The 9,497-nt window shown below is 37.6% G+C and overlaps 4 protein-coding genes across 5 annotated transcripts; 2 read left to right on the top strand and 2 right to left on the bottom strand.

Annotated features, from left to right (window-relative positions):
• Nucleotides 1-258: 258 nt before the first annotated feature.
• Nucleotides 259-5,264, bottom strand: LOC116175940 (serine/threonine-protein kinase fused). 2 transcript variants are annotated; one of them, XR_004146395.1, is made up of 11 exons: nucleotides 4,836-5,264; nucleotides 4,679-4,792; nucleotides 4,489-4,634; nucleotides 4,325-4,437; nucleotides 4,062-4,273; nucleotides 2,279-2,469; nucleotides 2,056-2,228; nucleotides 1,463-2,005; nucleotides 656-945; nucleotides 466-612; nucleotides 259-414 (listed from the first exon to the last, which is right to left on the bottom strand). XR_004146395.1 is itself a non-coding variant. In XM_031494322.1 (11 exons), the coding sequence occupies exons 2-11, from the start codon at nucleotides 4,944-4,946 to the stop codon at nucleotides 562-564; spliced, it is 1,944 nt and encodes a 647-aa protein (XP_031350182.1). In that variant the 5' UTR covers nucleotides 4,947-5,080; nucleotides 5,132-5,254; the 3' UTR covers nucleotides 259-561. The 2 variants fall into 2 exon arrangements, 1 of the variants encoding a protein (XP_031350182.1); XM_031494322.1 differs by having other exon boundaries at nucleotides 259-612; nucleotides 4,836-5,080; nucleotides 5,132-5,254.
• A 98-nt stretch (nucleotides 5,265-5,362) lies between these two features.
• Nucleotides 5,363-6,804, top strand: LOC116175942. The gene is made up of 4 exons (XM_031494324.1): nucleotides 5,363-5,959; nucleotides 6,006-6,413; nucleotides 6,459-6,616; nucleotides 6,663-6,804. Exons 1-4 carry the CDS (start codon nucleotides 5,866-5,868, stop codon nucleotides 6,732-6,734), a joined length of 732 nt encoding a protein of 243 aa, XP_031350184.1. The 5' UTR covers nucleotides 5,363-5,865; the 3' UTR covers nucleotides 6,735-6,804.
• On the bottom strand, nucleotides 6,772-7,884 carry LOC116175941 (39S ribosomal protein L4, mitochondrial). The gene is made up of 3 exons (XM_031494323.1): nucleotides 7,414-7,884; nucleotides 7,101-7,368; nucleotides 6,772-7,052 (listed from the first exon to the last, which is right to left on the bottom strand). The coding sequence occupies exons 1-3, from the start codon at nucleotides 7,754-7,756 to the stop codon at nucleotides 6,833-6,835; spliced, it is 831 nt and encodes a 276-aa protein (XP_031350183.1). The 5' UTR covers nucleotides 7,757-7,884; the 3' UTR covers nucleotides 6,772-6,832.
• Nucleotides 7,885-7,992: 108 nt separating this feature from the next.
• LOC116175943 (DNA replication complex GINS protein PSF1-like) lies at nucleotides 7,993-8,884 on the top strand. Its single transcript, XM_031494325.1, has 3 exons — nucleotides 7,993-8,200; nucleotides 8,251-8,318; nucleotides 8,366-8,884. Exons 1-3 carry the CDS (start codon nucleotides 8,129-8,131, stop codon nucleotides 8,823-8,825), a joined length of 600 nt encoding a protein of 199 aa, XP_031350185.1. The 5' UTR covers nucleotides 7,993-8,128; the 3' UTR covers nucleotides 8,826-8,884.
• The last annotated feature ends 613 nt before the right edge of the window (nucleotides 8,885-9,497 follow it).

The following is a 9,497-nucleotide window of genomic DNA, read 5'->3' as shown; positions in this document are numbered from 1 at the left end:
TAGCAATCCTAATCGACGACACCATTCCAAAGCTGATGCGAAGATCGAATATGCTTCAAATTAAAACGGAGCAACGTACTTGGGGAAAAGGTGGCTGCTAGATGCACAATTTGCACACTACGGATGTAGAAAATTGAAAGGAAACTTCTGGCAATTCACTAGTAACTTCTACTAATTAAATCTTGCCAATTGAACTAAATGAAGTCGCTGGCAATTTTTATTTGTGCATCTTTGGTGTTTGGGATCATAATAATCAAATGAGATCAAGTTAATTTATTTTTCAACTTATTACAGTCACAAGAATGTCTTTGTTACTAAAAGAAACTTGTGATTTACAATTATTTTGCATGCACTTTGATGGGCACCACGCTGGATATAGGTTAAAAGCCAAAAGAGAAGTTATCCCTAAGGAACCTGAAAGAAAAATTTTTCGGATTTTTTTATGTTAAAAAGCTTTATTTTTACAATCTCTTCAATCTGGCTTACACTCTTCACAATTCAGAGCGTAACGACAGCAAAAGTATTTACAATTCGTTTCCACTAGCTGCTCTAACCACTTCATCACTGATAAAATGGTAACTTTTTCAGATCTTGAACAGTCACTTCGGCTGCCTGCTCAATCAAGTTATATAAAATCTACAAACGTGCAACTTACATTTCTAACATCCTCGATGGAGTCGTAAATCAAAGTCTCAAGTATGTCACGTACGGATTCCGTCCATTCACTTTTAAGAACTTCAGAGCATTTTTTCCCCAAATTTTGTACAAAATAACAGGTTCGTTCCCTGAGTAAAGGGTTTGAGCTCTTAAGTAAGTGGACAACATTAAACTCGCTGTTATCAGTATTTAGAATCTTGGTAATGACATCTGTACGATCCGGTAACGTTCTAAGGATGTGTGTCAAAATCGCCAATAGGTCAATTACTAATCGCACTCTCTGTTTTGCTAAAAATAAATTATAATAACAATCAAGGGGTTAATAAATGCCCTCCGCTATTTGATATGTTTTGAATATAGTAAATCCCTCTCGGCGCGCTACGTTTCTATGGCCGAGACCACCGGTGCGCGTTCAATTATAAGTATAGTTAAGTGATTTTATTAGTTGAACTAATAAATTACCGATGTTCCGCAGTGTGTAAATGTCAAAAAATGTACCCTCGTAACTTAGGGTTTCAACAGCAAACAAAGGCTTGAATTAATTGTCTTTAACTTTTTTAGCGGTAGCCGTTTATTAGTTCATAATTTTGTTTGCGCTTCATATAAACTTAGATGCATGAATTTGGATCACAAACTACCTGTTTAATCGTAACTAGCCCCTCTAAATATATCACAATGGAACGTTCTGGAATTTGGGCCCCAACGCCTTCACGGTTTTCACCGCACAAATACACCACTTTTTATATTAGTTTTAGCATGTACGGTATCTAATAACAACAGTTACAGGAAAATTGAGTCTACTTACACAACGATAGCATGTCACGCAAAATATTGTATACATTAAGTGTAGCTACGGCATCACAAAAGTGCTTCAAGAACTCCGATCGAAGATGAACAAGGTGACAGATCAACAAAAAAATATGCTGTAGTGCTTCAGAGTCATCATCCGATAATTCGGCTATAAAGTGCTGTGTTTCAGAGTCGATCGCTGCAAATGCAGTAGACGAAGTTGATAAGTTAGTCGAGCATTTGTATTGAAACATCAGTTTCGTCGCGTATACCAAATTTGGCACGACTTTAACATCGAAATATATATTCTTTATCTGTTCCAGAGCGCCCTCTGACGTGTCCGTGACAACAAACGGTAACGATAGTAAATTGGCGACATAACCGAGGACTTTTGAGCTGACATTCGAATTTGATAAAGGCGATATGATAATGCTAGCCAGACTTTTTTGACTGAGCGAGGTCATCTCGCCTGCAATGACCTCTTCTATTGTACGTAACAGAAACACAACCCATTCGTCGTTTTCAATCGGATTCGTGTTTTCGTAGAAATGCAAGTGGCCTAAAAAATGATTAGCATCCAGGAAGTGTGTGAGAAAAATACATGCGCACCGTTGTCAACGTGGGTTTCAGAGTCTGAATTGGCACTGGATTGTAAACAGCTCCTTGCTCCAATGTCGCTATCGATGTTCAACATGGAAAGCTGCTCGTCTAAACTGGAATTGTTGTTCTCAATATCAAACGAAGATGTGGACATAGAGACCACTTTGTGGCATTGTGGGGAACTGAAAATTACCCAATTTTGAGGGATTATTAAACAAACTTCACTTATTACTTCTTTAGCGCTCGCTGATTTAAACAATCCTTACGCTGCTGCTCCTTCGCTTGTAGTGTATCAATCGACATCGGCCTTGTTAAAGGTTTCGATGGTACGTCGTCAAGAACCAGGACGTGGCCCTTTACAAATGGATGTTTCAAAAGATCTGGCCATGCTACACGTTTTCCTGGATCTTTCTGAAGTAAACCCTACAATAAAAGTACATGAAAATTTCGCGGTACGTAACCGCTTACGAAACTTCGTTTAAAAATATCGCAATTACGCGAAAATAAAATTCTCACGCTCTAAGAGTACGTGGTAACTCTAGAACAGTGTAACCTTGTCTGCCGTCTACAATCACACGTTGCTCATCTAAAATTGCTCACCTTGCTATCGCTTTTTATTTCCTGACATACTTTCGGCCCTGTTCACTATGAAGCGGTACATGTGTAAATTAATAAATTCCCCGCGTCTACCCAAAATGCAAATTTGAAACCAAATTTTTTAAAAGGCGACCACCTGTTACAACGCTTAGCCTTAATTCTAAGAAGTACAATGGTCAATTGCTTTTTTTCAAAACTAGCAATTACACCCGGAGATTTAAAAAAAAGTTCTTTAATTATGACAATAAAATTTAATTTGAATGGCGTCGATACGGATAGGTTTATTCGCGTAAATGTTATCAACCCGAAAACAAACGGCCTTCTTGCTACATATATCGCTATCAAACAGTGTTATATTATTACGTAATTGACGTAACTTGGCACAAGTGTTCTTCTTATGCGAATTATATCAGCATATCGACTCTCTTATTAATATTGGAACACTGATAATTTAACTTTAAAACAGAACAATAAGCGTTAAGTACCTAATAGTTATAGTAACTAATAGTTTCAATCCAAATTACGATCCTGGATTTTAAGAGTTTCATGTTAATTGTTAATTGATACTTCGGCATCGCATACAGCATTGGCGCCCAACGTGGGGCACGTAGCATTAATTTTTAGCGGTCAGCGTGGGGCACACTGCAGTATACATTATACACATTTATATGCCCTTTTAAGGGGAATCATTCCTTGGAAGCAAAGCCTTTTCAAGGCCTAAAACTCGAAATGCAAAGTAAAAAATGAATTCAATCCCTTTGCACATGAATTAAGGCTCTTTTGCGAAATTCGGAGTCTCAAGAGCATATGAAAGGGTTTCATATACAGTTAGAATATGACTCACATGCAGACATAGAGAAGTTGACACTTTTACCATTTTTATTTCTACATTTATTTTGTCATTTAATATGAAAACGTTTCAATACTACATTTATTTTACTTCATTTAATATGAAAACGTTTCAATAATATGGTGGTTAGTACTTATAATAAATGGGATTGTGGTGGTTAATTGAATTACATGACAAGTTCAAAGACTGGAATTTACGAACTGAGGCACAGTCTAATTGCCTAAAACCACCACCGATTCTCAGAATACATATGGACTTTCAGGATTCTTAGCGGAACGAGAAGGATCCTTAGGATTTGCAGATTCCCTGGGAGACTCAGGATTTTCAGTATTCACTGGATTCTCAGATTTCCCTGAAAGATTAGGATTAATAGGACTCTTAGGATTCTTGTGGCTCACGTTTTTAGGATTCCCTAACGTACTAGAATGGTCAGATGCTAAGATTTTCTGTATTTTTAGGATTCTAACTGTTAGAAATTAACCGAGCTCGTTTACTGCCATAGGTACATAATGAACATTGCCAGTAGGTACACTTACTTCCAACTATGCACATAATCATCTATACAAACCTTGAGAAAAGATATACAAAGTTCCGAAAGGAAACTAGGAAACTGCACTTGGTCATGTCTAATCATTTTAATCAGATGCAAAAGAGACGTGGTACAGAATGGAGGCGTTCCAACCAATAACTCGTAAATAATGCAGCCCAGCGACCAAAGGTCTGCATTATGATCGTACGGATGTTCCTCCACAAGCTCCGGTGCCATATACAGGGGTGTTCCTGAAGTTTCAACTCGTAACATGTCAATTACTAACTGCACAAATAACCAACCTTTAATCGAAGTCAGAACATGAGTACCAGTGCTCATATTACGTGCGAACCCAAAATCGCATAATTTTGCATTATTTTTTTGATCAAGCAAAATATTCTGCGGCTTTAAGTCTCTGAAACCATTATCTTTGTGATATCCTCACAGGCGATTTACATGCATTTACCTGTGTAAAACTCGATGCGAGTGTAGATAATACAGTGCCGACACCAAATCCCACACAATTCTTTGCGCACGCTCTTCCGGTAAATACCCTTCTTTACTTAAAACTACAGTCAGCTCCTTATGCGCAAACTCCGTAATTACCACAATCTGCAAATAAACGTTGAAGAAACTAGTCGTTCAAGTTTAAGTACCTCGTTGTCGGTCTCGAAGGAATCTAGCATCTGTATTATGTTGGGATGATGCAGGCCTCTTTGTATTTCGCATTCTTGTCGCAAACCCTTTATTTCTTTCAAAGATTTCCCTCGCTATAATCACAAATTAAAAGTAGTCCTGTTGAGGGATTGTTACCTTTGTAATAACTTTTAGGGCGACAACACTCGATGTTCCAGCTTTGGTCGCTTTGTAAACGCGTCCAAAAGAACCTTCACCTAATAGGCCTACGACTTCATATTTATCCATTTTTCACACGAAACCTTTTAAGGCTTCCGTAAGGTCTTCACTGTCTCAACTCACAAATGACACACCCAAAGTGCCGTTCTATTTGTTGCACAGGATCATTTTTTCGTCTGAATTTTAATCTTAGTTTTACCTGTCTACAAAGGTACTGAAAATAAATAAAATTATTGATATTGCATCAACGTAACCTCAATGTTTTTGGGATTTTGATAATTTGGTAGTTCTTAGTTAAGCAAGTAGTTCTGTTGCCTCATTTATCGTTACGTAAAGCGGTGTTGCCATAATTAATAAAATTTGTGAAATTACAAATCTGCAGTTTCATCTGCGGAAGAAAGAACACAAAACGATTCAGTTATAGAGAGCATGCAGTGTGGTCCTTGTAATTTCCGTATACCCTTTGACGATCTGTTGGATCAGCCGTACTTTTATCAATGCCCCGCAGTTCTCTACGTGTTGATCTCCTGAGAACAGATTGTTTTCGATGGTAAAGAGCGACGCTATATGTAGTTGGTGCAGACGTTTATGTAGATTGACCTTTAAAGTGTTTGTGAAATTTTCAAAGGTTCCACAAAACTAAAAAGCAACATTTGTGCAGTGTAAGATTTGTAAAAGGTTGCTAATACGTAACCAATGCAAAATTGTGAGGTTAGGTCGTTAAAAATTACTAGACTGTCCAAACGATGTGCTTATCGTTCTACTGTCTAGCCCTAGAGAATTGGTCATTCGTGTGAGTTGCTGAGTCGATACGTTTGGATCTCTTCACGTAGGTGCCACCATGCAGTGTTGCCAAATTCTTCAAGAAGACAGAATGTGCTCCAAAGCGTGATATGAATGCGCCCAATTTTTTTACCAACTGTAATAAATTTGATTTTTGCGTTTTTCAATTTTGATTTTAACGATCTTTTCCTTGTGTTGTAACGTAATGGCCTTAATAAATCCTCGCGAAGTTTTGGAACATCTAAACGAATTGGGTTTTCATAACATTACTCGAGAACAATTAAAAGTTTTTCTACAAGGTATAGTATTATTGTTATTTACCTTTTATTTAGGTTGTGTCATTAGATTTAAAACGGCTTATTAAATATGAAAGTAAATCCAAGGAAAAAGAAAACGAACCTCCATGCCCTTGTAATAGCGAAACGACTCATTATGCTCTACCTACTAAAAGTTGGTTAACCAAACAGAGAGAACTGGGTCGGGGTAAGGTTTTATTGGAAGTCAATCGTCCACTGCCACACTGCTCAGCCGATGGGAACAGTACGATATGTAGTGGTAAAAACTCGACAAGGACCTCGGGACCGTGTAGCAATTTATCCCCTTGCGGATCACATTGTGTATTATACAAGACGCACGGATCAAGCGCACCTGATATTTTGAGGATTGATGATATCGTGAATCCACCTTCACGAGCGAAATCGTGCGAATCTTTCTGTAAGCCCAAAAATCCTGTAAAGTATAAACGAAAAACAGGTTGGTAGCATCCAGTAATGTCACTTGTTAAAAACGTCCTTGCAGTCATTCACCCACGCGCTCCTCCCAAAATTACGAAATGCGATCCCGTAACGTTGTATCACAAATACCAAGAGCAATGGAAGAAGTACAGCATACCGGGTGAGAGTGATCATGCAGATTTACGATGGTCCATCCGCGAACGTCTTTTAGGACAACCTGAAGTATGTACACATTGACGTTAATCTAACTGATTGTGACTATTTTCAGCTCGTATCTTCGTCATCATTAGAGACAGTCTCTAAAAAACATTCTGCAAGATCGACTTGTCCATGTGATTAATTTTTGTACTTTTTTGTGACGTGCACATTGTGTAGATTATTAGGACAATAAAATAAGCATTTTAATTAAACCTTCCTATATTTAGAACTAACGCGATTCTACACTTGATCAACTTTATACTTGCCCAATTTGTTATAAAACACATTTCGATGAAGATGTGTTAGAAGTTTCGATTCAATTACATCCACGGCAGTTTTAGTAAGTACAAGTGTGTCGTGTTTCAACATGGAGTAAACATTTAGACCGTAAACCGGCATTAAATTCATGTGTTTAATTTCGTCAGTGGCTATAGTGATATTCCTTGGCATAATATCGACTCTGCAACGAAATGTGTTAATTATAGGATTCCAGTTTCACTTAGCATACTCGTTGATGAATAGCACTGATGGCCCCCAGTTCCGCGTTTTAACCAATTCCTGTATAAATTCCGGTTCATCTGTTGGTATCTCCAAATTGTCAACGACGTGTAAATCATCCTGAGCTAATTTAACAGACAGCATACTCGTTAAGCCTAATATTCTAGTATAGAATGGTAGCATGTAGAAGTGTGGTGTTGGCGATCTTGGTCCATGTGCCACACCCCCTCCTTTAAATAAAGGACTCCGAATTGAACCGTGACGAGCTCGACCTAAGCCTATTAACAGTATGTAAACGGGAGTTCCAATAATGAAGCACAAACCTTTCTGAGGCCATGGTTTTCGTCCTCCACCCCTTACCTCCGATCGTACCTTTGTATGAGCAAAGCTAACGAAGCGATATAAACTTTGCCACCGAACGTTTTGGAAAATTATATCAATTCGAGGGTTAGAGGCAAATATATCGGGGTGCAGGTCTAGCAGACTTAGCTTTCTTTCATCTATTGTGTCTAGATTTTCCAACCACACTTGCCGGGGCTTTTGGTATTTCGGAGGGAATTGCAATGCACGTGGCTCTATTTTTGAGTTGCCCTCACTTGTGATTGCAGTACAGAAAGGCTTGAAATAGTTGCTAGTTTTTAACTTTGGTAGAATATTTGATAACATTTTGGAATTTTAACATAACCTCATTTTCATTACAGTGTTGTCAGTTGTAAGTTGTAAAAATCAAAAATGTAGTACAGGGCGAACCTTAATTTGCAGTACCCAAATTTATTTCCATCTCGTTGTGTATTTATTACTGGTAAACAACAAAACAAAACAATAATTTCCCAAATTTAAGTATCTATGACTACATGAAATCGTGTACCTTTCCATCCACGGCGTAGGCGTAATTTTAAAATACTGGACCACGTTCAAAAAATTAGTGAACGTGACAACACAACGTACTTAATTTAAAGTGACCGTCTTCACAGCCACAGCAATGAGAATTCCCGCCATAACCCCCAAATCTGAAGAAATTCTTTACAACCAGAAAACATGTATGGTGAGAGTGCTTGCTCGTTAGTAAAAGAATTGGATCGAAATCGTGGCACTTTACCTCCTTACAACGTAAGACCTCCGAATTCTTCCAGATTCCTTTGAGACACTTTTGATTTTAGAACGAACTTATCGGCGAAGTCGAGAAAGAAATCTGCCATTTAATTCAACAGAACGTAGCGGATGATTTGTAAGTATCGCTGCGGCAATAATGCGCAATTACCATTGTTGTTTCAGTAAGGCGCACGAGGATAGCAATGTAGGTGCCGGTCTCGATTACACAGCCACAATTCGCACACGCCACGCAATTATACAACGCAACCTACGATGTCTGCTCGCCTACCATTACAACAGACTGAGATGTTTGCGAACAATGAGATGGGAATTTGGGAGTATATTACCTCCCGATATTAAAGTAAACTTAAGTCATGCCGAATCGAATTGGTTTAGTAAATATTCGTCGATGCTGGCGACGTATATGCGGTCAATTGGTGATGATGGCGGGGTGAATTTAACTATCGATTTGAATCCTCCTAAGGCGTTATATATTGAAGTGAAGTGTTTAGTCGATTATGGACAGTACGAGTTAAGCGATGGTTCTTTGGTTCTTTTGAAAGAGAGTAATAGATATTTTTTGCCGAGAGCCGAGTGTGAAGATTTAATTCGTCAAGGAGTCTTTCAACATATTATTAATTAAGATTTAGTTTAAAATATTACATTTGTACAATAATAAATCAATAAATTAAAAAAAAGCTATAGGTATTTTTCATATGATTTATAACAACCTAATTATAGAAGCATTTAGAGAACTGATTTTAATTCTGAAAGCTCTCCAACCCCTAACAAAAATGATATTATTAAGTTCTTCACCTTTTTCACCCTGCACAAAGACTTGTTTCCTTTGAAAGGACTTATTTGTAATTTTACAAAAGGGTTTTACTTAATTTGTAAATGTATTGGATTATCTCTTTACGTTGTTCATTTCAAGGCTTGGATTTCATTTTTTATATCTAAAATCCATTTTAAAAAAGTCTTAATTACGAGGAAAACTGATGCCAAAAATGTTAAGGACTGAAAATATTAATCCAGTTATAGAGATGACGAAAAGGTGAAACCTTTGTAAAGTTGCAATTAGGTACCCTAATATGCTTGCTGTAAGTACCTCCAGGGGTGAATGGGAACCATAAACCATCCCATGAAATATAGGGGGGGAGGGGGAACAGCGTTTCATTAAAAAATATATTTTAAATCAAAATTGCATTAGGCTTTATAAGAAAAAGGATTTCCTTTTACTTGCAAAAATCATAACATTTATACTTCCCATATTTTACTCAAGAGGGAAAGGGTAGGTACCTATATGGTAGAAGCA

The sequence above is a fragment of the Photinus pyralis genome, unplaced genomic scaffold (genome assembly GCF_008802855.1).
Source record: "Photinus pyralis isolate 1611_PpyrPB1 unplaced genomic scaffold, Ppyr1.3 Ppyr1.4_LG7, whole genome shotgun sequence".
In the NCBI taxonomy this organism is placed as follows: Eukaryota; Metazoa; Arthropoda; class Insecta; order Coleoptera; family Lampyridae; genus Photinus; species Photinus pyralis.
Note: the sequence above shows the minus strand (reverse complement) of the source record. Positions and strands in the feature narration are given on the sequence as shown.

Excerpts from the sequence above, each read along its gene's own strand:
- LOC116175940 (XM_031494322.1), bottom strand. The coding sequence starts at position 4,946 with ATGGATAAATATGAAGTCGTAGGCCTATTAGGTGAAGGTTCTTTTGGA. Across the intron at positions 4,793-4,835 it reads CCCTAAAAGTTATTACAAAG|CGAGGGAAATCTTTGAAAGA; the intron begins GTAACAATCCCT and ends TTGTGATTATAG. Across the intron at positions 2,006-2,055 it reads TGAAACCCACGTTGACAACG|GCCACTTGCATTTCTACGAA; the intron begins GTGCGCATGTAT and ends ATCATTTTTTAG.
- LOC116175942 (XM_031494324.1), top strand. The coding sequence starts at position 5,866 with ATGGCCTTAATAAATCCTCGCGAAGTTTTGGAACATCTAAACGAATTG. Across the intron at positions 5,960-6,005 it reads ATTAAAAGTTTTTCTACAAG|ATTTAAAACGGCTTATTAAA; the intron begins GTATAGTATTAT and ends TTGTGTCATTAG. Across the intron at positions 6,414-6,458 it reads AAAGTATAAACGAAAAACAG|TCATTCACCCACGCGCTCCT; the intron begins GTTGGTAGCATC and ends ACGTCCTTGCAG.
- LOC116175941 (XM_031494323.1), bottom strand. The coding sequence starts at position 7,756 with ATGTTATCAAATATTCTACCAAAGTTAAAAACTAGCAACTATTTCAAG. Across the intron at positions 7,369-7,413 it reads AAAACCATGGCCTCAGAAAG|GCTTAGGTCGAGCTCGTCAC; the intron begins GTTTGTGCTTCA and ends TACTGTTAATAG. Across the intron at positions 7,053-7,100 it reads TCAGTGCTATTCATCAACGA|AGTCGATATTATGCCAAGGA; the intron begins GTATGCTAAGTG and ends ATTTCGTTGCAG.
- LOC116175943 (XM_031494325.1), top strand. The coding sequence starts at position 8,129 with ATGTATGGTGAGAGTGCTTGCTCGTTAGTAAAAGAATTGGATCGAAAT. Across the intron at positions 8,201-8,250 it reads GCACTTTACCTCCTTACAAC|AACGAACTTATCGGCGAAGT; the intron begins GTAAGACCTCCG and ends TTTTGATTTTAG. Across the intron at positions 8,319-8,365 it reads CAGAACGTAGCGGATGATTT|TAAGGCGCACGAGGATAGCA; the intron begins GTAAGTATCGCT and ends TTGTTGTTTCAG.